Raw genomic sequence first — 26,447 nt, 5'->3', positions numbered from 1 at the left:
TCGAGGATGTCGATCGATCAATATGGCTCCCGAGGCAGCTCAAAGTTCTAAAAGACGTCATAGGCTCGTAATAATTATTACTTGGAACTCGTTTCAGACTCGAATTCAGAGGTAGATGAGAGTTTTTTAACTGAATTGTGATGGTAAACGTCACGTAACATAATTCAATTGAAAAATTCATCTAACTCCGAGTAAAAATCTGACTGTCTTATATAAGACAAGTTTTGGGCAACAACTATTGCAGGAAACAACTGGTTGGCTGTCACAATATTTCATTATAACAAGCAGAAATTCTGTTCAACTAAATCTTGCTTAACCAAACACGTTAACCCAACCAAGGTTGTTCTTTCCGTGTGATTCTTTACCGCATGGGAGTGATGAGTGAAATGTCAAGCAATTTCGACAGACTGATTTTGATTGACGTCCACGTGAACGTTAATTTTGCCGATTACGTACGCATTTATCGCTAATGCTGCGATCGGCGGCAATAAACGAGCGATTCCCCTCGAATTTTATTCGTCCCGGTGGAGATCGCGATCGCGCGAAATGAAAAGCGGACGACAGCTTGTAATACACTCGATTGTTGATCGCGCTCGGACGTTCGTTCGACACTCTCCTATTGTCGCGACCGCGAATTAAACTCTTATCGATACGTGGCGAAATAAAAATAGGAAAGAATGCATGACAAATCGCTCCGATTGATAAACGCGCGCGCGGGTATCGCGTGCAAGTGCGGTAGTAGTAAGAGATAAGTACACCGGCGAGATAAGGTCCGTCTCTTGATGAGACGGACTGATTCCCCAGGTGTTTACACTATATAATTTCACCGATATCTCTGCATTCTTCTTCCTTCAAGTCGAGCGACGCACTCGAGGTTGTTCCGACTTTTCTTCCTTTGCATTCATATTCGACCTATGGATGCTAATTCGAACTTTCATGAACGACAATAACGACTCGATCGATTACGCGTAAGAAATATCGGCTCCATCATCGTACACGACGAACAGACATCAGTCTGCTCGCGAGTTACGTTAAAGAAACGCGTTATTTTCGCTCCGATCGACCATCTTTCTTATATTGCATTACGTACACTAAAACCACTCCATTTCTGAGTTCTGCATCGCTCGCAAGTCAAATTTATGATTTGTTAGATTAACTGCGCGGTAACATCTGTATCCATTACAGAAGAGTTGCTACAGCAGCAAATCGAAAGCAACAGATCATTTGTTTCCACAACGGAATTATTTGCTGTTCTACACTGAGAAAAAAATTTACTAAATTTCAAAAAACGTTTGTTTTTACAACTGTGAACATATTTGTTTAAATTAAACAGTTATTTTCTAAAATTAAATAAAGAAGTTTTAAATATAAATTTTATAAGATTTAAGAAAATAATTACTTAATTCAAGCAAATATGTTCACAGTTGTATCCAAACAAATGTTTTTTGAAATTTAGTAAATTTTTTCTCAGTGTATATTACCGGCTATTTGTTGCGGGAACTTTAGTATTTTGTTAAATTAGCAAAACTATTTTTTTCAGTGCAATATTAGTGACAACAATCTTATATATATATATGACTATTACCATCTTACTATCAAATGTACACAGAGAAAAATAATTTTGCTCTTTTAGCAAAATCGTCGTTGCTACTGCATATTCGTAGTGACATCAAAAAATTTAGTTGACGTAACTAATTTTACAAATTATTCGTTATCAGAGCAGAGGTAGTTTCGTTGCCAGGATAGAAAAAATTTGTTGAATGTATTTGTCCTAAGAATCACGTTAATTTGATGCAAAATAACGTATCTTTAGCAAATTTATTTGCTATCGGAGCAAAACTGCAACTACTTATATAAATCCATGGTTCTTACGGCAAAATAATTTGTAGATTCAGCAAATTATATCCAGCAAATAGTGATTAATACTCTTAGAAAAACTTTTTGCTGTCCATATAATAACGAAAAGATTTTGCTAAACCAGCAGAAAATTTGCTGGACCAGCAAATTATTCTTCTCCGTGTTGGACTCAAAGATAGCTATCATTTTAGTTAGATCAACCATGTTTTCTCTCAGTGTGTATCTTTCGAATGTCGCTTTTGCGACATTACGCGCCGACTTCAGTACGTCGGAAGCATCGGGAATACCGTTATCGAGGCACTACATACCTCAATTTCTACGTTGTCAATTTCTCCGCAGCGCGATTAAAAAGCACAAGTTGACGCACGACAGTCGCAACTCTCGGCGAGGCCGCGTCTCGTTCGATCACCCGTTAAAGTCTCCGCGCTCGCGCGCGGCGCTACGCCACTGACCGTTCTCCAGATATTTTTCAAGTCAATGACTGCGACTGCCGTGCTCACGCCCGTGCCTCAAGTTCACGGCGAGGCGGGTGTCCACGTATATACAAATACAACTAATTATCTTTCTCACTCGTCGTTATACAACCTCGCCTCTTTTAATACTCAAATCGCAATGAGTTTCTCGAGTTGGCTTCCAGTCGGCGTATCGATATCATGTTTCTAGACTCGTATCGAATGCTAAGTATGTTCTGCTGACTTTTCGTAGATGAAACAACATTGAATATATGTGACACTTCTTTAGAAAAACGGAATTTGGAGTCACAGGAAAAGCTACATTTAACATCAAATACACGGAGAAAATAGTAAAGTTAAAACATAATTTTTGTGATTCTGGATCACGAAATTATGATCGAAATGTATTTGTTTAAAATGTTATGTATCCTGCAAATTTAGGGGCTGAGCACAATAATAGGAATAAGGAATAGGGAATCGAGAATAGAGAAGAGGAAACAGAGAATAGGGAACAGTTCAATATTAAAACATGAAACCTAATTCATTGACGTAGAATAGAGAAACAGAGGAATAGCGTTATTTCTTGTTTTCAGTATTCCTTATTCTCTGTTCCCTGTTGCTTATTCCTTTTATTGTGCTCAGCCTTTATTGTGACTACTTTTTGCTACAAAATTATTGTAATTATAATAATGAATTAAAATTATTATAATTATAAACTACGTACAAAGTTGAAACTCCTACACTGAGAGAAAAATGTATGATATTTGGAACTATAATGGCATAGTAAAAAGATTATAGTTAGGAATATAATTTTTATAGTAAATGTTACCATAATATTTGTAATATTTACAATATAAGCATAGTATAACTGACCCGTGTAAAATTTTTACCAAGAATTATATAATTATTTGAAATAAAAACTATAGTAAGGTAGCAAATATTGAATGGTAAGAGAAATTAACTATTTTATATAGTCAATACAATTGGAATATTTGGCAAATATAGATACATGTAACTATATTCCCAAAAGATACTTTACCATATATATAGAGTAATAAGATGGTGACTAAAAATAATAAATCTATAATATACTAAATCTATAATAAACTATAAATCTGTGTTTATTCTACTATAACTTCATGTTTAGATGAACTATAAATATATGTTTGAGGCCAAAACGAACTATAAAATATAGTGAGATTATAGTTATTCCAACTATTTTTTTCTCTCAGTGTACATCTAATATAGATATAATAGTAAGTCATACATGACGCAGTAGATATCATGCTAATCTCATCTCTCCGTTTCGATTAGCGACACGATAAACGGATGCTCAAAAGTTCCAGGATCCGTGACGCGTCCAACAACGTTAACAACCGGAACAGGACGCGAAGAATGAAATTGAAAATGCTCGACCCCGTGATGGGCGATGAATTGCTGAGAACCCTAAACGTGATCGAGCACGCGACACACGTTCCTAATTAACGTCTGGAAGATCGTGGTAGCATCCGTCGTTCACGAAATCAAAAGTGATCTGGAACTGAATTCAAAATGACTCGTTCTTTCCTATAGATATACAAGTAAAAAATTCCTATTCCTATATTTCTACATGGAAAAAAAATTTGGTTAAATTAACTAAATATCTGGTCGAATATAAACGATCCAGAAATTCCAATTGAAGTAACTCGAATTCTGTTTAAATTAACAAGATTTTTGGTTGACTTAAACAGAATTCGGGTTACTTCAATCGGAATTTCATATTCGACCAGATATTTGGTTAATTCAACCAAACCTTCTTTTCCGTGTATGATCGATTACAAAAATCTTTTAAATTAAATATAGAGACTAACGTTGAAACTAAAACCAAATAAATAAATCACGTTTATATCTGTGTCCATATTCAAGCATTTTCCTCATTTTTCCGTTTAACTAAGATTCAGTCCGACTTTTCAAAGAAACCATGGACCTTGGAAATCTATATAGATTCAGATTTGAAGCGTTTCAAAGACGCGATTCTAATTCAGAAACACGCATAGGTATTATATGCTTTCCCCAACACATTCCCAAATATTGTTTCTAATTTCTATTTCTCACATTAGAATTAGAAAAAAGTAGGAAAAACTTAGAGCATGTATACACTATTTGCAATTATTAATATATATGTAAAAAATATAGATATACTCAGAGTAAAAAATTTTTTATTTTCTTTTTGATTTCATAAAATATTCAATAATCGAATTTTTTATTGTATAGAATTTAATAACTTTTTTTTATTTTATAAAATTCTATGAAAATAAAATGAAAGTGAAATGAAAATAAAAGTAAAATGAAAATTCGATGAAAATAGGATTCTCCATTCGACTCCATAGAAGTATACTGATTTGACTTGCAAAAAAGCGCAGCTTTTACCCATAAAAATGTTCAGCGTAAGAATGGGATGCCGAATTACAATGGTTAGTTACAATGGGATGACCTGTTCTGGGAGACAAATTTGGGCATTCTAATCGGAATCTATTCCTGCTTCCGGGAAGAGATCCCGAGAAATTTCTACGCAGGTAGTACGCAGGTATGCGCGTCGACGTTGCTGTCATCGTCCGTAACCTTGTTTCGACGATTCTTGACAGTCTCGCGTCCGAGTGCTCTCGATAGGCCGCTTTTACCGTGTGTAGCAGCCTAAAAAATCTCCGGAATTTCTCCGCCGAAAGCAAATCGTATCCGGACCGCCTCGATGACAACGCAAACTGCTCGTTCGCTCGCTCGTGCCTAATCTACGAAGAGGCAATAACTTCTCTACCTGCCGTTTATCTGCGTCTGCGTCCGTCCCTCTAAATTGTACTGCTCAGCCAAGCGAGAGAACCGGCGCGTTCCCGGCCTCGTCGTCGTCGTCGCCGCGGCTCGTTCCGTCCGGAGAATTGAATTTTCCTCGCTTCAATAAGCCCCGCCAGTACGATCCGTGACTCGGATCATGTCGGGGAAATCATGTCGGTTCTCGTGGTGGCTTCTCGCGCGCACAGATTGTATCGGCTCTCGAGCAAAGCGGCCGTCGCATTGTCGTGGGAAGAAGCTTAAACGCTCTCGTTACGCGGGGACGACGCGCGAAATCATAAATCTTCCCGTAAAGATTCGAACGAATCTTCGCGGGGACTCTTGCTTCGCAAGAGCTTTCATTCCCGTAGAAATGACGCCGAGGTCGTGCGCGAGATTATGCTCGATTTAGGTACGGGTCGTTCCGCGGAAACGGCGAGAAAAATATCATGAAAAATGTGCACATTACGTAAAACGTTATTATTGCGTTGCGCTTGCGCGTCGCGGGTTCGGGACTTCCCGGATAGGCAGGTGAACGTAAATTTGGCAACAACTTTATTTTTCGATTTGTAAGGGTTGCGTTCTATACAGAGAGAATTATTTGGTTGAATCGAATAAATACCTCTTTGGAATAGTTCAAACGAATTTTTTGATTGATTGAACAACATTTTGTTTGACGCAACAAAAATATTTATTTGCGGCTTAGTTCCAGAAAAATATCTTAGTTGTGTCAACCAAATAATTTGTTTGGACTATTCCAAAGAAACATTTATTTGATTCAATAAATCGTTCTCTTTGTGTATATTAGTAGTTCATGTGACACTCCTATTTATCACATGGAATGATGAAATAGAATGTATTATGTAAAATTATATTATGTAAAAAATATGCGATAAAAATAATTAGAATTTGCACGTTAGAAATATGTCACGTAAAATGTGATATGGAAATTTGTTAGTTTTTGTCAAAAAACTTTTAGTCAACTCGTTTTTAATACAACATTATTGTATAATATGAATTTAATAATTAATTAAATATAGGATACTTACTTCATAGATAATTAAATTAAATTAAATTGAAAATAAATAGTTAAAAGAATTGTAAAATCATCGATTGTGTGTCTCATGCTAATCGTGGAAGTCTATTTTTTCTAATTCTTCGCGAGCGTGCGATAATAGATAGAATTTGCATGTTAGAAATATGTCACGTAAAATGTGATATGGAAATTTGTTAGTTTTTGTCAAAAAACTTTTAGTCAACTCGTTTTTAATACAACATTATTGTATAATATGAATTTAATAATTAATTAAATATAGGATACTTACTTCATAGATAATTAAATTAAATTAAATTGAAAATAAATAGTTAAAAGAATTGTAAAATCATCGATTGTGTGTCTCATGCTAATCGTGGAAGTCTATTTTTTCTAATTCTTCGCGAGCGTGCGATAATAGATAGAATTTGCATGTTAGAAATATGTCACGTAAAATGTGATATGGAAATTTGTTAGTTTTTGTCAAAAAACTTTTAGTCAACTCGTTTTTAATACAACATTATTGTATAATATGAATTTAATAATTAATTAAATATAGGATACTTACTTCATAGATAATTAAATTAAATTAAATTGAAAATAAATAATTAAAAGAATTGTAAAATCATCGATTGTGTGTCTCATGCTAACCGTGGAAGTCTATTTTTTCTAATTCTTCGCGAGCGTGCGATAATAGATCCGCGATAACACAGCACGATATCGAGAACAACGTTTCTGCCAGAAGAGAGATCGATCTCGAGATCTTCGACGTATCTCGTCTCGTCTCGTCTCGGAGCCGTATAGCTCAGCGCGGCGGTACAAACTGCCTAACCCACTTTTGCGAACAGGTTTGTGCTGCCGCCACGATAACGGTGATCGACCAGACATCACCGACATCATGTGCCGGGGATGCTTTTCCTCGAGAATAGACACGCGGCGACACGCGTGTGTGTAATACATGTAACGTCAAATTCTCGGGAAGCTGAGTTCACGAGAAACGAGTAAGCGCTCTTGGTCCCCTTCGGCAGCTTCAACGAATCCTCGTGGATTCGCGAATTTCTCCCGTGCCTCGCGCCTCCCATGCCTCGTGAATTCAAGGACCATCGTCTTGAATCGAGGACAACTTCTCTGTGAAAATAGCGACCTAACGAAACTTACTGAATAAAATGTTAATTTTTTACGCGTCCTAGAAAATCCATTCTAAATCTTGTGTAAAAATACTTGTGTAAAAACTCATTCGTGTGTCACTTATCGATGAATTACGAATGTTAATTAATTGACACTCTTATGTCGATGAATCACATAAATATTTAATTTAACGTGATCTCTCTCGTTCTTTCAGGCGGAGTGCCGACAACCACGACTTAAGAGATGGTCATCGTCACACGGGTAGGTCTCTAAGCAATTTTCACATTCATTTTATATACTTTTATTCTGAGTCATCGCACTCCGATACAGAATTCGATCGCGCACATTACATCGATTAAGATCCACGCGGAGAAGATTTTGTAGTAAAGATTACTGTAGAATTTTTTAATCGAGATACTTATTGACTTAATCTGTTCCTTTCGTTTCATATATGCTATACATATTATGTTGTTATATTTATATTTTAGCAAGTAAACTCTTACGATCAAATTGCAAAGAACCATGTTCTTCAGCAAGATAAATTCTACTGCTGCGCGTGAAAAGTGCTGTTGCATCAATATAATCGGCCAACAACGCGATAGTTGCAGTAAATACTCTTGGTTCTACAACAACATCAACGAAACCGATACTCAAACTATTAAAACAACGCATGATGTATTAGTTTTAACCATGTTGTTATGGAATCAAAAAGATTTACCAATTCGTCTCCGCATGCCTTACTCTCTAAATTTCTTGGAGTGAAATTTCACTCGAAAAGTACAGTGACCAGCGAGTCACTCGAATTCGCGTCACTTTTCACTCATACGAATTCTTTCGTCTGAATCGTCGAGTGAATATTTCCACTCGAAACTGGAGAGAGTGAATCTGACATACTCCGCCATCGTAGGAACGTATTTATTCTGATTGATCGAAACATTCGCTCATATGGAGTCAGAGTCCATTCTAAACTTGAGTGGGACACTCTTGCTATTTCGAGTGGCAGTATTTTCACTATTACTTCCAGTTAAAATACTGACACTTTTCCGTCGTTCTGAATAAGATACCACGCCAAGAAATTTAGAGTACGGAAAGAATATCATAGTAAAAATTGCTATAAGATTTTATAACCAAAGAGTAGATCAACATTCTACATTAATCAATCGTCCTCTACACTGAGAGAAAAATTATATTAAAATGAACAAATATTTTTTTGATGTTGCCATTAATATATTTACTTAAATTTACATTCTCTTTATTTAAATCAAATATTGTTTACCTGATTTAAATAAACAATATTTGGTTTAAATAAAGAGAATGTAAATTTAAGTAAATATATTAATGGCAATATAAAAAAAATTATTGTTCATTTTAATATAATTTTTCTCTCAGTGTAGAAAAACATAACTGACAAGAATCTATATGAAACACATACAAACATCCTATCCATATAGAAAATATGATAAAACTGACGACTTTCATAAGCACAAGTACTACAACATACTCTTTCCGTGAAAAATATTTCCTTATAATATATTTCAGATATCGTTACCGTCTCTTAAGGCACGGAATATCCTACAAATTTGTTTAATCGATTGCAAGTATTACTTTACATATATGTATTTTTATTTCAACGTATTTCGTAAGAATTTTTAGCATTTTCTCGCTTCTGATATCATTAAAAAGAGATAGACAATGCGAGAGGGCGCCTTAATGCAACTTAAAATTCTCAAGCTGTTATAATGGCATAATCCCATAATACCTTAAAATGTATAAGTTTAGACTGAATAATCTAAAATATCATAGATTGTCGCGAAAGATTTGCACAAATACTTAACTGAAATGACGAGTGATTTTGAATTGCAGGCGCGATTTTGCGATAACGGTCCAATTGCGCATTGCGATTGCGCATTGCAAAAAGAAAGTCGCGGTGCTTGCGATATATCGTAAAATCGCACATCCCTACGCATCAGTTCGTGCTGCGAGCCATTCCGCGCCCACGAGAGTACGCGCTTCGCCTCGAGCAATTTCCCGCGAGTGAAAAGCGCGTAGAAATCCGCGCGTGTAAATGCGTCGATCAATCTGCCGGGCGAAACTAAATAAATTCGATGGAGCGCGCGCGCAGCTGCCGATCTCGCGCGCGCGCGGTTTGATCCATTACATTTACCGCTTTCCTCGTCGTTCTCCTCGAACACGGTCAGTAGGAATCTGTGACAAGTGAAAATGACCGAACAGGAGTCGCCGGTGTTCTCTCGTTGTAAACAATAATGTACCGCTAAGTAATGCCCGGAGGATTTCACGTAGTCACCGCGCGCGGACAGCGCGGCGTATGGCTGTTCTCTATTTGCGCAACTTCTTTCTATTATTTCCTCGAATCATTCTGCACGTCGCGTCCGTTACGCGCCGCAAAAATGGCGAACGGCGTCGACGAAACATTACGCATTCGCGAGATCTCGGAAATCAACAGACAGGTTAAACAATTATGCCGGTCTACTCGAATCACCATCAAGGAACTCGTAGCAAACGTATTATCAATATTTCAATAGTTTATTGTAGAAAATAGAACTTACAGAAAATTTGGAAAAAAATGTGTAAAATACTGTTAATTATCCTTAATAAACTGTTGATGTTTCAACGTGTCGATTCCTAATAGTCAGCTCTACAATGATTTTTCTCTGAAAAAGTGTCTTTTTTTACTCTTCTTTACTTACAATAATTTAACAATTAAACGTTCAACTCTTTTACTTATTTGTACACAGAGAAAACGATTTGATTGAATCAAATAAACACTTCTTTGGAATAATCCAAACAAATTTTTTGACTGACCGAACAAAATTTTGTTTAACGCAACAAAAATATTTATTTGCGGCTTAGTTCCAAAGAAATATTTCTGTTGTGTCAACAAAATAATTTGTTTGGACTATTTCAAAGAAACATTTATTCGATTCCATAAATCGTTCTCTCTGTGTAGTTTCTTATATTTATGAGAGTGTTTAGTAATAATATATAGTCGACTTCTGCCGAGATAATTGGTTAAAATCACGAAAAATGAAGAAAAGATAAGCAGGACGCATCCTCCCACTGTGGCTCAAAGGGTTAATGTATTCCAGTAAATCATGAGAGGTGTCGAAAGTGAGATGCCCAGATATCGCACGAAGATAAGGCACGCTCGATAAACTCGCCAGAGTGAATCACTCGTTGATGATTTCGTAGTCAAGTCAGTTACGTGATAAACGAGACAGCGCATATCTCGCGAAAATATGCTTTCTGGTTCGCGCGTGTGCATAATCTTGACACGTAATTCGAGGATATCTGTATGATAACGCACCTGTCATAGCTGCACGTCGTAACTCCCGCATACCGCGACGTTTAAACTATTAACTACGACAACTATCTCCGTCTCCGGCAGCGAAATGACGACTAGGACGACGCGACGTGACGCGTCGTGAGAAAACGGATGGGAACAAACGAGAAAAAAAGGGAAAAGAGTGACACACACGGGGTAAGACGTGCAGACGTTTGTGCGGCAAACGTCTCGAGTGACCTCGACGTGTCGCGACGCGTGTAACACAAGAACGATTGTAGAAAGCAAGAGGATTTGGTCCATTGGCTTTCCTTACGTCAGTAGTACATCCCGTGCGATGTAAACGGGAGGACGTTTCTTGTAAGTGAAAGGTAGCGATTACCGGCGTCCTGCTCCGTCACATATTTACGCGAAATTTCCGTACTTAACCATATACATACACATACACACACATAGACATGCGCGCACTGTCGACGATGCGAGCAAATGTCAACGGATTTTTTCCCTAATCGCTGGCGTTGGAATTTCATCGCTCAGAGCATATGCATCTATTTAAGGGGATGCTGGAGTTAATGACGAACTCGAACAATGTCGATAATGCAGAGACGATCGTCACTAATATAATCACACTATCCTTCTCGTATTTCTTGTATATACAGAATTTACATGAATGTGTGTTGCTTTGTTTTACCATATTCAACGGAAAACCAAACTATATATGTGTGGGAATCTTTCTGCAAACTTTTTCGATATTTTTTAAGCTTCCAAATGCATGTGCGAAGGTAGAGCAATGTTCTTCAAAATTTTCTGTTTGGAGCATCCACACTTTCAATATATACAAGCTGCGGAACTTTTGGATTAGGCAAATATTACGCTGACAGCTTGAGATTTTACATTAAAAATTTTTTGTTCATTTTCGTCACATATCGAGCTTGTATATACAGAAATTACATGAATGTGTGTTGCTTTGTTTTACCATATTCAACGGAAAACCAAATTATATATGTGTGGGAATCTTTCTGCAAACTTTTTCGATATTTTTTAAGCTTCCAAATGCATGTGCGAAGGTAGAGCAATGTTCTTCAAAATTTTCTGTTTGGAGCATCCACACTTTCAATATATACAAGCTGCGGAACTTTTGGATTAGGCAAATATTACGCTGACAGCTTGAGATTTTACATTAAAAATTTTTTGTTCATTTTCGTCACATATCGAGCTTGTATATACAGAAATTACATGAATGTGTGTTGCTTTGTTTTACCATATTCAACGGAAAACCAAATTATATATGTGTGGGAATCTTTCTGCAAACTTTTTCGATATTTTTTAAGCTTCCAAATGCATGTGCGAAGGTAGAGCAATGTTCTTCAAAATTTTCTGTTTGGAGCATCCACACTTTCAATATATACAAGCTGCGGAACTTTTGGATTAGGCAAATATTACGCTGACAGCTTGAGATTTTACATTAAAAATTTTTTGTTCGTTTTCGTCACATATCGAGCTTGTATATACAGAAATTACATGAATGTGTGTTGCTTTGTTTTATATGAGCGAACGAGGTAAAATTGGTCCATAATTAAAGACTGGCAGAAGGGCTGTGCAAATCTCTCGCGGAGACTCTGGAACTACTAATTAGGATACATATTTTATACGTAGCCTTCTTACTCTGCGCTACTGAGCGACTTGCCCCTACCAGGGGAAGCATTTCGCAATTTTGTACTATTCCTCTCAAGATAAATACTAAAAAAAGCACATGAGCAACATACCTCCGGGACTATATAGCCCCTCGAATGCAATGTATATTTTTTTATTTGCGCACATAAGAAGATATCAGTCTACCATTAACAAGTAAACCTATTCAAAAGTTACACTCCGATTTCTTTCTAATTCGGCACAAATGTAGAAGTACAAAAAATATTTAAGTCATATTTTTCATTTTGGCTCACTTTGAGTTTCACGGGCAGTTTATAGCTTTTTAATTCTCACTTCTATCATCAAAAAATGCTACAAAGCTGCATAAGAAATAAAATTGAATACAAGACATTAAATAATTAGACATTAATTAAATAGACAGTTAAATAATTTTTCCTATGTATACTCATTCTCTGTAGTGAAAGTTTAAATATTCGTATTTAAAGACCAAAACAATAAGAATGTGTAAAGTTAGGTGCCTGAATGTGTTGTTAGTGTCCAGATATTGATACTTTAACCTTAGAGTGTGTATAAAAGACGTGATTCCAATGCAAGAAGTTAATTAATTGGCGTGCGCGCGCAGAGGTCAGAGAACACAATAAGTAGAGCACGCGAGTGTCGAAGACAGTTCGATCTCGTTGCGTATTTTGCGTTGCTTTGAAACTTGCGATGGTAGAGACGACCTCACAGAGAGGTGTGCGAGAGATAACAACGTCATTAGCGCGAAGTGCTCGTCAAGAACAGCTTTTACGTTTCTCGCTGCGTGTGTGACGTAAGGTCAGTATATCTCCGTCGTCGACGCGACACCGATAACACGAATAATAAATCACGGGGCTCGTGGTCGGTTAATTAGGCGTAGTTAACGGTCCTTCGTCACTTCGCGAATGCCCTGTGCATGGCGTCTTCGTATTTCGCGCGAGCGAAACCAGCCGTCGCATAACGGGATGCGGAATCGCTCGTCGGACATGCGTCTGAAACTTCGATCGTACCTACCACTGCTAGCTCTCTCTCTCTCTCTCTTTCTCTTTCTCTCTCTCTATCTATCTATCTCTATCTCTCGTCTCGTCTCGTCACGTCGAGGAGAATCGGAACCGACCGACATCGCTACCGCCGGCCTCGGCCAATTAATTCGAGCGACACGAATGGAAGACTCGCGACGAATCGCCACAAATAGAAAAGTATCGTTCTACCGCTGAGAAAAGCGATTGTTCAGTTTGCTCTCCTTCTCTTGAGCAATGGTTGTCTTCAACAAAGAATATTTTCTTGATAATAATTTTTTGAAGTTGATAATACTCTTAGTATTATCTACAGTTCTTGATAACACTTAGATAACTTTTAGGGCCGGTTTTTCCAACCTCTTGCTAAGCTAACTAATAGTTAACTCATACGTCTGTCTTTGTTTCTCCTTTAAATTAAGTAGAAACAGACATAAGATTTAACTGTTAGTTAGCTTAGCAAGAGGTTGGATAAACTGACCCTTAGAGTTTTAGTTCGGTTCTGTGTAGCAAGCAAATCGAATTGTTATTTGCATTTAGTAATCTTGATTGAAATGCTAAAGTTCTTAAAATTTTTAATGCACTTTGAATAAAGTTGATGTTTATAATGAACTTGCAACAGAGATTTGTGGATATATATATATATATAAACTTATGAAGTTTTGAAGTAATATCTGCTCGAAAATGCAATGTATATTTTTTTGTTTGCGCACATAGGAAGATATCAGTCTACCAACAAGTAAACCTATCCAAAAGTTACACTCCGATTTCTTTCTAATTTGACACAAATGTAGAAGTACAAAAAATATTTAGGTCTTATTTTTTCATTTTGGCCCACTTTGAGTTTCACGGGCAGTTTATAGCTTTTTAATGTTCTCACTTCTATCATCAAGTGCAACAAAAATGCATAATAAATAAAATTGAATACAAGACATAGTTAAATAATTTTAACAAAGTAGGCATAGCTGAGACACGAATCATCCTAAATTTCTTTAGAAACCAAAAATGGGCCAAAATAAAAAATGTTACTTAAATATTTTTTGCACTTCTACATTTGTGCCAAATTGGAAAGAAATCGGAGTGTACCTTTTGGGTAAGTTTACTTGTAAGAAAAACAATAACTCAGTATATTTCCTTTTCTTTAAGTAATGATTATCTAAGAATATTTTCTTGATAATAGTCTTAAAGTTGATAATTTTTTTAGCGTTATCTATAGTTCTTGATAATATTCTTAAAGTCTTGGTTTGACTCCCTGCAGTAAACAAACTGAGTTTTTGTTTTTATTTAATTAAAATGCTAACTTACTAGAATTGAGGATGTATTTTTTAACAAATTTGACGCTTATGATGAACTTGTGATGGATTCATAGGTATACAAACGTGCAACTGCATATCCCTTTAGTCATTGCCGCTTTAGAAAGATCTCATTTTTCTTGCAACTATTTTAAGTTTCTTGCCTGCACTCTGTGATGTCAAAAGGGATGTTTGCAGCTAAAACTGTGGACACTGGGCAAGGTGCCTTGCTAGTCAAGCAAGAAAAAGCAGGTTTTTCCACAGAGTCAATGACTAAAGGGGATGCTAAGTATTGGCTATTCTACCCTATTCAACGTTGCAACGTGCAGATATCCAGACAAGACGGCCCGAAAACGTCGGAGCCGGAACAAGGAAGCGTCAGCCGACTGCGACGCGGGCGCGCCTTGTCTGGATCGATCTCCGTAGTTTCTTCGTGGCCCTTTTCGCTTGTCAATCGGCCGCCAGCCGACAATTAAGTTAGGCGAGGCGGCAGGTATTGCTGCGGCTTCATTAAGGCTCACCGAACTCCCACGGAACGCTCCGTGGCAAACAGTTCCGCGTGCAACTGTTTGCATGGATGCGCGCGTGCTGTTGGTTGTGACTGTGGTGGTGTGGTGGATGGTAGATGTGTGTGTATGTGTGTGTGTGTGAGCGTGCCGTGCCGGTGGCGAGCACACGTGGCCGCACATCCACACGAACGTAGGTCGCACCTGATACCAGCGCGCGCGGTATACGTCCCGATTGTTCACTTCACCGGAACATCGGAAGAGCTCATCCGTTCCTCGCCTCGGAATAAGAGCCGTTTCGATCTATCTTCTGCTGCGACTAGCAGTTTTACTTTCGTGCGCTTGCTAAACCTCCACCTTGCGCTAGGGATGTGCGACATATCCCAAGTACTGCGATTTTCTTTCCTTCAATCGCAATGCGATACGCAATTAGAACGTCGCATAATCGCGCCTGCAACTCAAAATCACTAGTCATTTCAGTTGAGTATCTGTGCGAATATCTATGATATTTTATAGTGTCGAATCCAAACTTATATATTTAGAGGTATAACTGGTTGTGTCATTATAACAGCTTTAAAATGTTAAGTTGCATTATTTCTTTTTATACGTCACATTTTTATAGATATTTTTTATATGTTTCAGAAGATTACCAAAAATTGCTACATTTAATATTGATTGATTAATATTTTAATAAGAAAAGACAACAAAAAAGCAGTCTTATTGTGTTTTATAAAAAAAATGTCAACAAATAATTATAATTAATTAAACGTGCAATAACACATCTTTATATATGGTAGGTCTCAATAAGTTACCTTTAAAAACGTTTGAAAATTAATGATTCGGAAATAAACAAGTTTTGTGAAATGTCTCCCATTTTGCCCTGCGTAGAAAGTATAACGAGGTTAAGTGATATTTTTAAAATAACACATCATTTAACTTCATTATATGTGCTTTCATTTTTAAATATTCTTTCGCAATATAACTTGTATTTTCTTTTCTCCTATTTAACTAAAATAATTATCTAAAAATAATTAAGATTTAAGTAAATATGTTATTAGTACCCATCAAATATAAATATTTTCCATTATTTAGATATTTTTTTTCCTTTAATATATGAAAAAAGAAGATTATATAATATTCTCTCCGTGTGACAATGTTTCAATAATTTTTTCCTTCCAATAATTATTCGTACTAACATCTGCGATTAAGTTTTTATTTGACCATGTTTTTTCTTAATTCGGAAATAATCGTTTAATTTTATCTAAGTTCCGCGTTACTAGCCGCGAAAGATCCAAGGAGGCGATCATGAATCTTTCTCATTAGCGTGAACTCATGAAAAGTGGTCATTTCCATATGCTTTCGAGTTAAAAAAATTTCACTTTCTACGAGTACACGCTATAGGCAAAGATTTATGATTCGTGACCTTAGAACCCAGATTCATGACTCCCGGAACACATAAATAAATGAGTAAGGTTTTTGTTCATTTTATAAGTTATCTCTCTGTGTGTGAGTGTATCTACGTACACATTGAAGAAAAAAATGATTGATCTATCTAAAATTATAGTTATTTTTACCCTAAACATATTTTTTGATAATTCAAACACGAAAATGATAACAGAAACATGCATATAAGGTTATTACCGCTAACATTATGATAGAATTCAATTAAAAAATGATTTTTTTTACCACAATTATAGTAATTATTTCTCTATGTGATTATATTTATGAATACCAAATAGTTTTTCTTAGTGTACGAACGAGATGTGTTTCGTTCGATAGAAAATTTCGTAATCTTCGAATAACGCGAACAACGTCACGAAAGATTACGTAAGGCATTGTATTTTTTTTTATTCTTTGCAACACGAGTTTCTGAATCCCGAGACGGAGACGAAATTCAATATGAGCGCAAGCAACACGCGCTCCCTAATTTAATTACAAATGCAAGTAGCGGGCGGAAGGCGGAACGGCAGATCGGCGACCTAATAAGCGACGCAGTTCGGTAAATTCGCGATCGGATCGGGCGCGCCAAAATTAAAAATCTCGCACGAAATAGTAACAAAATTACAACAGCACATCTCGCAACGCCGTGCGTCGAATGGTAAAGCGTACAACAGTTATTACAACGGTACACCATAACTCAATTTGAACCTAATATACGGCGTCGATGCGAATTCCATACAACTCGCCGCGCGACTCGACCCGATTCGACTCACGGCTAGGGATGTCTGATTTATGAAATTGTGTGTCGCAATACGGACTTTTTTAAGAATCGCAATGAATGCGATATATCGCATCACAATTTTGGATTGCAATGATACAATGATTTCAAATCGCACGCAATTTAAAATTGTACTTGCGATACGAAACTGCGCACGATTTTATATTGCTAACGCGATTTTTAATCATAAGGGAACTCGGGACATTTCGATCGGTACCGTTTATATAAATATTAAGCATATTAAAAATAAATAAATCAACTCTTTCTTCGTATTGCATCAAAATGTTCTTTGAAATGACTACTATAAAAAAAAATATAAGTTACTGTGAAAGAATAGTTAAAAATGAAAGCATAATCAAGTTAAATGATGTTTTCTTAAAAACATCACTTAACCTCATTATGCTTTCTATGCGGAAATGGGAGACATTTCACAAAACTTGTTTATTTCCGAATTATTAATCTTCAAACGTTTTGTGGTTTATTAAGACATTCAATATATAAAGCTGTGTTACTTCACGTTTATCTAATTATAATTACTTATTGGCAACATTTTTCTCATAAAATAATGAAACTACTTTTTTATTACCTTTTGTTACTTGTTTTATTAGAACATTAATGGCAATCAATATTAAGCGATTTTTGGTAATCTTCTGAAACATATATAAAAATTATTTATAAAAATCATATATAAAAAGAAATAATGCAATTTAACATTTGAATGCTATTATAATGGCATAATCTCATTATATCTTTAAATATTTAGATTCAATAGTGTAAAATATTATAGATTGTCGCGTAATATTTGCATAGATAGTTAAAATGACGAATAGTTCTGTATTGCAGGTGTGATTTTGCGATAAATGTCCAATTTTGTGTCGCATTGCGATTCAAGGAAAGAAAATCTCAATGCTCGCGCGATATATCGCAAAATCGCGCGTCTCTGCTCACGGCATGCGGTCGTTTTTCCACGCTTTCCTGTCGCGCCCGGCAGCTCATTATCAGAAAAATTCTCGCAGCAACTGCTGGATTATCCAACCACGCGAATTACCAGTTATTTCATTAACACCGCTCGAGATACCGCATCGAAGTGTAACAACACGTTCACTACCTTCGACAATTATTTAGGTCACGCTCGTACGTGGAAGCAGTAGCGTAAGAGCTTGTAGAAAACAGTCGAAAGTCCTAAACCTAGGGCGACCAACTCTCAATTTCGGGACATCGATTTTAAAAAGTCGAGACACAACTAAAAAAATTAGGGTTTTTTTCATTGGTTCCAAATGCTTGTAATATTAATATGTGTGCATGTTCCTTCTTGATTATTATGTATATCTAGATTATACATATACAGATATATTAGTTATCATACATATTTATGTATACGTATATATTTCTTTATATATTAATTTTTAAAACAGATTGAATTATATACATATAAGTAAGATAAAACGTTCATTCGTTATTAGGTCAATATCAGACAATCAACAGACCATAGCCTTCTATTGTTTTTTTTTTCAATATCCCAGGTAAAGTGTCTAATATAAAAATCCTTTGCTGAATTTTTGTAATATTTTCGATACCGCCCCCGATTAATCACCGCGACGGGAGCTTTCGGTGACAAAACTAATTCGTGGTAAACCGTGTCGTCTAATTGTGACGATTATCGCGACGATGTGCAATAAAGTTGAATCAGTTATCGCGATCGCGCGCTACGTAGGTATGTACGTTTGGATCGCGTGCACTTAATCAAACGCACGCAACAAACGCATCAGAACCCGTTCGTTCTCCCGCACGCGGGAGAGAAAATGCGCTTACGAAAGTCGCACGATCCGCATTAAATTGTTCCGAGTCACGAGCGATCGGCCACGGAAGAGCAGGAGGGACAAGCACGCGAATCTCGAACTTCACGCATGTTCCAGGGGGATTACATATGGATCGAACCAATCTCAGGAAGGGAATTTGACGTGGCGATCGGAGCACGGGTGATCTCGGCGGAAGGCAGACGGATTCAAGTAAAGGACGACGATAACAAGGTCACTACCGTGCACACGTAATCAATTCGCTACGCATCTTGGGAGAAATGTCGCGCGCGCGCAAGAGAGAGAGAGAGAGAGAGAGAGAGAGAGAGAGAGAGAGAGAGAGAGACCGACTCTTATCTAATCGTTGGAGTAACAATTTCACAAAAGATCCGACGTGATATACAATGTACATTGTTGAAGAGATCAGATATTTTTAATAAAGCGATATATTCTTTTGATGAATTAATCACGTCACTAAAAAACGACGAACAAAATTTCTGCAGTCATGCGAAAAAAAGACGCGATTTTGTTTTCTTCATTTCTTAATTGCAAACAAATTTTCGATAGACATCTATACTGCAATTCTAGCAAAAATCGTAAAACTCGTAACTTGTTCTCGTAAGACTCGTGAGAATTTATGAGTAGATCTGCAATTCTTTGCACACTGAGAAAAAAATGTATGATATTTGAAACTATAATGGCATAGTAAAAAGATTATAGTTAGGAATATCATTTTTATAGTAAATGTCACCATAATGTTTGTAATATTTACAATATAAGCATAGTATAATTGACTCATGTAAAACTTTTACCAAGAATTATAATTATTTAAAATAAAAAATATAGTAAGGTAGGAAATATTGAATGGTAAGATAAATTAACTATTTTATATAGTCAATACAATTGGAAATTATATTTGGCAAATATAGGTACATGTCTATATTCCCAAAGTGTGCTTTACTATACACATAGAGTAATAAAATGGTGACTATAAATCTGTGTTCATTCTGCTATATCTTCATGTTTAGATGAACTATAAATATATGTTTGAGGCCAAAATAAACTATAAAATATAGTGAGATTATAGTTATTCCAACTATTTTTTTTTCAGTGCAGGACTGTGTGTCATATGATAACTCGTAAATATCTACGATTTTTGTTTTCGTAAGCTATGATTTTACGATTTTACGATTTACTCGTATATTTGTTTAGAATTGCAGCATTAATTCGAGATGACGTTACTGACATTCGTTGAATCTCTTCAAAATTCCAAATTTTTGCCTGCGATCACGCGAGATTTAACGGGAAACGCAATCTTGTTTTCCTCATTTCTGAATTGCAAGTAAATTTTCGGTAGGCATTTAATTCGAAGTGCTGTCATTGATATTCGCGTCGCTGAATCTTTTCAACCTTGTCACAACGTATTGTCGATAGAATTTCTTGCGCGGAGTGAATGGCGCGTGAGCGATTCGATCTTAGAAGCTCGCTTTTTCTCCCAAGACGCTTGATCACTTTGTATCGACTTGCTGACAAGCGTGTAACTTCGCAGGAACAATGGCTGACGCCGGAGAGACGAATAAAGGCCATGCATGCCACTTCGGTGCAAGGAGTAGAAGATATGATCAGTTTGGGCGACCTCCATGAGGCGGGCATCCTGCGAAATCTATTAATACGTTACAACGAAAATCTCATTTACGTAAGTCTCTCACTCTCGACGATTCGACGATCAATGGAACGCGATCGATTATGCCTTTATTGAACCAAACTCCCGCAAACAAATTCGCGCACTGTCTAAAGTACAATTGGTGTATTCTTCGTATTATAACTGATGGTTCAATAATAAATATAGCGCTACAATCAGTAAAATATGTTAAAATGTTCAGAGGTGAATTTGAGAAAAAACTTGACGTTGGAACTTAAAACTTCTAGCATGCCCTAATTGTATTAAAAGCAACATTCTATATCGTATTATAATTTGATTGTCGGTGAAATACTCCTTTTATTGGTCCGATCAGAAACATTCTTACTGATTCACTTCAAGAGTCCATGAATGAACTTTGCAGACGTATACGGGCTCCATCCTGGTCGCCGTCAACCCGTATCAGATACTGCCTATCTACACCGCGGAGCAAATCAAATTGTACAAGGATCGTAAAATCGGCGAGCTGCCGCCGCACATATTCGCCATCGGCGACAACAGCTACGCGCACATGAACCGATACGGCCAAGATCAGTGCATAGTAATTAGGTAAAGAGAGAGAGAGAAAAAAAAACTTCCTTTCTACGTTAAAAAAGACACGTCTCAGAAGCGTGACGTATTCTTCGTAACGTATTCTTCGCGGAATACTTGATTATTCATCACTTTAAACGATTTACGCCATTTGCGAGTATATAGACTTGTGCAATAAGTGATTACGGATTTCTCATGTCTAATGAAACGATTATATTTTTATGTCGTTATAATTTAATGGAACAATGTATGTGAAGAAATGACAAAAGATTATGGACCAAAATAGTTTACATTCTTTTACCAAATTGTATATAAAAATACAATAATTTAATTTTACCTGAAAAATCCTAAATTACTTATTACACGACTCAATAATTAATGTTGCAGAATATATGATCAATTGAAAAATAATATTAAATAGATATTTAATTAATATTTATAAATAATTACTGTAAATAGCAAAATATAGTTAAATATAGTCAAACAATTAGTAATATTGATTGTTTATTATTAGTTGAAAAATAACATTATGTTATAGAAAACAGCTCGTTATTCTGGAATATTACTTTCAATATCGTGTATGTAATCAAGTTGTTGTAAGACGTACAATAAGACGACTCGTACATTATCTTCGTTTTCACGCTAATGAGAATTTCGATTTGTCGTAGTGGAGAAAGCGGAGCGGGTAAAACGGAAAGCACAAAATTAATATTGCAATACTTAGCGGCGATCAGCGGGAAGCACTCGTGGATCGAACAGCAGATCTTGGAAGCGAATCCGATACTCGAAGGTTGGCACAAATTCGTTATTGTAATATCGATTAAATCTGCGTTTAATTGGATCGATCGAATAATCGGCGGATAATTGAGCGACGTTTCATCGGCAGCCTTCGGCAATGCGAAAACCGTGAGGAACGACAACTCCTCTCGCTTTGGCAAGTACATCGACATCCACTTCAACGACCAAGGAGTGATAGAAGGCGCCAAGATAGAGCAGTATCTTTTGGAGAAGTCGCGGATCGTGTCTCAGAGCTCGGACGAGAGGAATTATCACATTTTCTACTGCATGCTAGCCGGCCTCTCGAAGGAGGAGAAGCAAAAGCTCGAGCTAGACGACGCGTCCACGTACAAATATCTCATCGGGGTGAGCACAAGAAATATATATTTATCGATCTCAAGGCGGCTCTCGATTAGGGATATACGATTTATGAAATTGTGCGATCTTTTGTAGGAATCGCAATGAATACGTTAGGTCGCATCACAATTTTGTATCGATTTTTGATCATGAGAAAAGCTGAGGCATGTTGACAACCGTAATGTTTAAATAAATGATAAACATATTAAAAGTAAATAAATCAACTCTTCCTTCGTACTGCATCAAAATATTCTTTGAAATGCCCAGTATAAGAAAACACAAGTTTTTTTCTATTTGATTATCTGTATTGTGCGTTTTCTAATATCAACATTGTCTTTTTAGGGTGGCAGCATCACTTGTGAAGGGCGCGATGATGCCGCCGAATTTGCCGACATAAGATCAGCCATGAAGGTTCTGCTCTTCTCCGATATAGAGATTTGGGAGGTGCTCAAATTGCTCGCCGCTTTATTACACATGGGTAACATCAAGTACAGGGCCACTGTCGTAGGTATGGAATTTAACACTGCATTTATATAACAATGTTTACTAAATTTTTACTACATTTTAATTATATTTGGTTAGTGCAAGAGAACGTCGTGTTTATTTTGTCAAATAAAGTAAAATAATGTCAAATAGAAATAGAAACACGAAATTTCAAATATTTAATCATCTATCTTCCTTTTAATCTATTTTCCAAACTACTTTCTACAAGAATTTCATAGAAAAATGAGAATCTTCTTGCACCAACTTAATGCTTTAATATTTAATATAATTCAATATATTTTAATTATAATTTATTTTAAAAATCATGTTATATATATGTATGTATATATATATATATATATATATATAAAATGATTTTTAAAATAAATTATAATTAAAATATATTGAATTATATGTATTATATATATATGTATTATATATATATGTATGTATATATATATATATATATATATATATAAAATGATTTTTAAAATAAATTATAATTAAAATATATTGAATTATATGTATTATATATATATGTATTATATATGTATGTATGTATATATATATATATATATATATATAAAATGATTTTTAAAATAAATTATAATTAAAATATATTGAATTATATGTATTATATATATATGTATTATATATGTATTATATATATATATGTGTGTGTGTGTGTGTGTGTGTGTGTGTGTGTGATATTTTAATTATAATTTAACTGAATTTACATTAACTGTGAATTTCTACAAAAAATTTCCAGATAACTTGGACGCCACGGAGATACCGGAACACACGAACGTGCAAAGGGTGGCGCATCTATTGGGAGTGCCGGTGCAGTCCTTGATAGACGCGCTCACTCGCAGGACCATCTTCGCGCACGGTGAGACAGTAGTGAGTATCCTCTCGTAGACGAGCGCAGTGATATCGGCAGTATGACTTAATTGCGTTCATCTTGGCAGGTTTCCACATTGTCGAGAGAGCAATCAGTTGATATCAGAGATGCGTTCGTCAAAGGGATATACGGGAGATTATTTATACACATCGTGAAGAAAATCAATGAGGCCATATACAGGCCGAAGAATACCTCGCGGAGCGCCATAGGCGTGCTGGATATCTTCGGCTTCGAGAACTTCAATCACAACAGCTTCGAGCAGTTCTGCATCAACTACGCCAACGAGAATCTCCAGCAGTTCTTCGTGCAACATATATTCAAGCTGGAGCAAGAGGAGTATAATCACGAGGGCATCAATTGGCAGCACATCGAGTTCGTCGACAACCAAGACGCCTTAGATCTGATCGCCATCAAGCAGCTTAACATTATGGCGCTCATCGACGAGGAATCGAAGTTTCCAAAGGTACGAGTACTATTTTATGAGAAACACGATCTAAAAGAAGAAATGATCAAAGGTAACTAAAAAATGAAGACTTTTTAGTTACCTTTGATTATTTCTTGAAAGAAAGAATTTTCCCCAATATCTCATTGTCATAATTTCAATCCGATCTCGATCGACTTGCAGGGTACCGACCAAACCATGCTGGCGAAAATCCACAAAACTCACGGCAGTCACAGGAATTATCTGAAGCCCAAGTCGGACATCAACACGTCCTTCGGCCTGAATCATTTCGCGGGCGTTGTCTTTTACGACACGCGAAGTTTCCTGGAAAAGAACAGGGACACATTCAGCGCGGATCTGCTGCAGCTCATTCATATCTCATCGAACAAATTCCTGCAGGCTTGCTTCGTCGAGGACATCGGCATGGGCTCGGAAACTAGGAAGAGAGCGCCTACGTTATCGACGCAATTCAAAAAGTCTTTAGACTCGCTCATGAAGACACTATGTAGTTGCCAACCCTTCTTCATAAGATGTATCAAACCGAATGAATACAAAAAACCGATGGTAAAGTTTCGAAAAATACTCTTGTTTTCTAATTGATCTCGTAACAACAACCTTACAAACGCCAAAATCTGATCGCAGATGTTCGATCGGGGTCTCTGCTGTCGACAATTGAGATACTCGGGCATGATGGAGACCATCAGGATTCGTCGAGCCGGATATCCGATTCGCCATTCTTTCCACGAGTTCGTGGAGAGATATCGCTTTCTAATCTCGGGCATTCCACCCGCGCACAAAGTACGTATGTGTAACCTCATCGAATGGAAACTTCATGCGATCGCTATTTTTCGAACATGACTCAGACAGTTCAACTGACGACAAAATTCACAGCAGAACAATGTGAAAAATCAGCAAATTTGACTGCCTGGGATACTGTTATAAGTATTATAACTGGGATTCAGTTATAAGCATATAATTGAATCATCACTTACACGTATAGCATTTCAGTAAAAATAATACTGATTGTGCATATGAAAGTCATTAAGCACTTCTGCCGTTCTGGACAGGTGGACTGCTGCGCGGCAACCTCGAAGATCTGCCACGTGGTGCTGGGTCGGTCGGATTACCAGCTCGGGCACACCAAGGTGTTCCTCAAGGATGCTCACGACCTGTTCCTGGAGCAGGAGCGCGACCGCGTGCTGACACGCAAGATCCTGATATTGCAACGCAACATTCGCGGCTGGGTCTACCGCAGGAGGTTCCTGCGGATGCGAGCGGCGGCGATGATCGTGCAGAAGTATTGGCGCGGCTACGCGCAACGTCAACGATACAAACGCATGCGAATTGGCTACATGCGACTGCAGGCGCTCATCAGGTCGCGCGTGCTCTCGCACAGGTTCCGGCACTTGCGCGGCCACATCGTCGCGCTGCAGGCGCGGGCCAGAGGCCACCTGGTGCGCAAGATGTACCGGAAGAAGCTGTGGGCCATCGTGAAGATACAGGCGCATGTGCGCAGACTGATAGCCCAGCGGCGATACAAGAAGATCAAATATGAGTATCGATTGCACGTGGAAGCGCTGCGACTGCGGAAGAAGGAAGAGCGCGAGCTCAAGGACCAAGGTAACAAGCGAGCCAAGGAGATCGCCGAGCAAAACTATAGGGTAAGTCGTTAAACGTGATCGACTCTTCTCTTTCACTCGCTATGCCGCGACACAATCAGAATAAGGGAACCAAGCCTATAGTCTGTATTAGATTGAGAAAAAAATACCTGTAAATTTATTTCTAGAGTGTAACCGTTTATTTGGCAGAGAAGGCTAAAAAGCTTAAAGAAACAAAGTTTTGGAAGTTTTAATGAAGTAAATGATATCTTCTGAATGCAGTTGTTTTCAAAATATCATCTTGAAAATATATTTTTAAACGATTTTTATTGTCTCTAGTGGCAAAAATCAAAACTACTGAGACGAATTTATGAACAGAGTAGATAACTAGATGTTGCTCTGCAGCAAAGATTTTTATAAATGCGTTCCACATCTATCGTTTTTGCATACAGTTTATGAAAAATCGATGTTTCGTTAATTCAAGCAATCTTTTTTCTCCATGCGGCGTAAGAATTAGAGAGATTATATATAAAGAAAAATACACACTGCATTCGAATGAATATTACTTGTTTGAAATATTTCAT

The 26,447-nt window shown here is 36.9% G+C and overlaps 1 protein-coding gene across 1 annotated transcript in view; it reads left to right on the top strand.

The window, feature by feature from the left end:
- LOC116841455 (myosin-VIIa) overlaps positions 1 to 26,447 on the top strand; it is a 36,783-nt gene that overhangs the window by 1,746 nt on the left and 8,590 nt on the right. The window contains exons 2-13 of the mRNA XM_032809410.1: positions 7,490 to 7,536; positions 19,196 to 19,309; positions 20,625 to 20,771; positions 21,139 to 21,323; positions 21,974 to 22,095; positions 22,192 to 22,448; positions 22,782 to 22,947; positions 23,692 to 23,822; positions 23,891 to 24,286; positions 24,449 to 24,829; positions 24,908 to 25,063; positions 25,333 to 25,926. Coding sequence (XP_032665301.1) covers positions 7,519 to 7,536; positions 19,196 to 19,309; positions 20,625 to 20,771; positions 21,139 to 21,323; positions 21,974 to 22,095; positions 22,192 to 22,448; positions 22,782 to 22,947; positions 23,692 to 23,822; positions 23,891 to 24,286; positions 24,449 to 24,829; positions 24,908 to 25,063; positions 25,333 to 25,926 — 2,667 coding nt within the window. The 5' untranslated portion in view covers positions 7,490 to 7,518. The remainder of the gene's footprint in view (positions 1 to 7,489; positions 7,537 to 19,195; positions 19,310 to 20,624; positions 20,772 to 21,138; positions 21,324 to 21,973; positions 22,096 to 22,191; positions 22,449 to 22,781; positions 22,948 to 23,691; positions 23,823 to 23,890; positions 24,287 to 24,448; positions 24,830 to 24,907; positions 25,064 to 25,332; positions 25,927 to 26,447) is intronic.

Source organism: Odontomachus brunneus, unplaced genomic scaffold, assembly GCF_010583005.1.
Source record: "Odontomachus brunneus isolate Ranch 3 - 2012 unplaced genomic scaffold, Obru_v1 Obru_scaffold_015, whole genome shotgun sequence".
Taxonomy (NCBI): domain Eukaryota; kingdom Metazoa; phylum Arthropoda; class Insecta; order Hymenoptera; family Formicidae; genus Odontomachus; species Odontomachus brunneus.
This window is presented reverse-complemented; position numbering and strand designations above follow the sequence as displayed.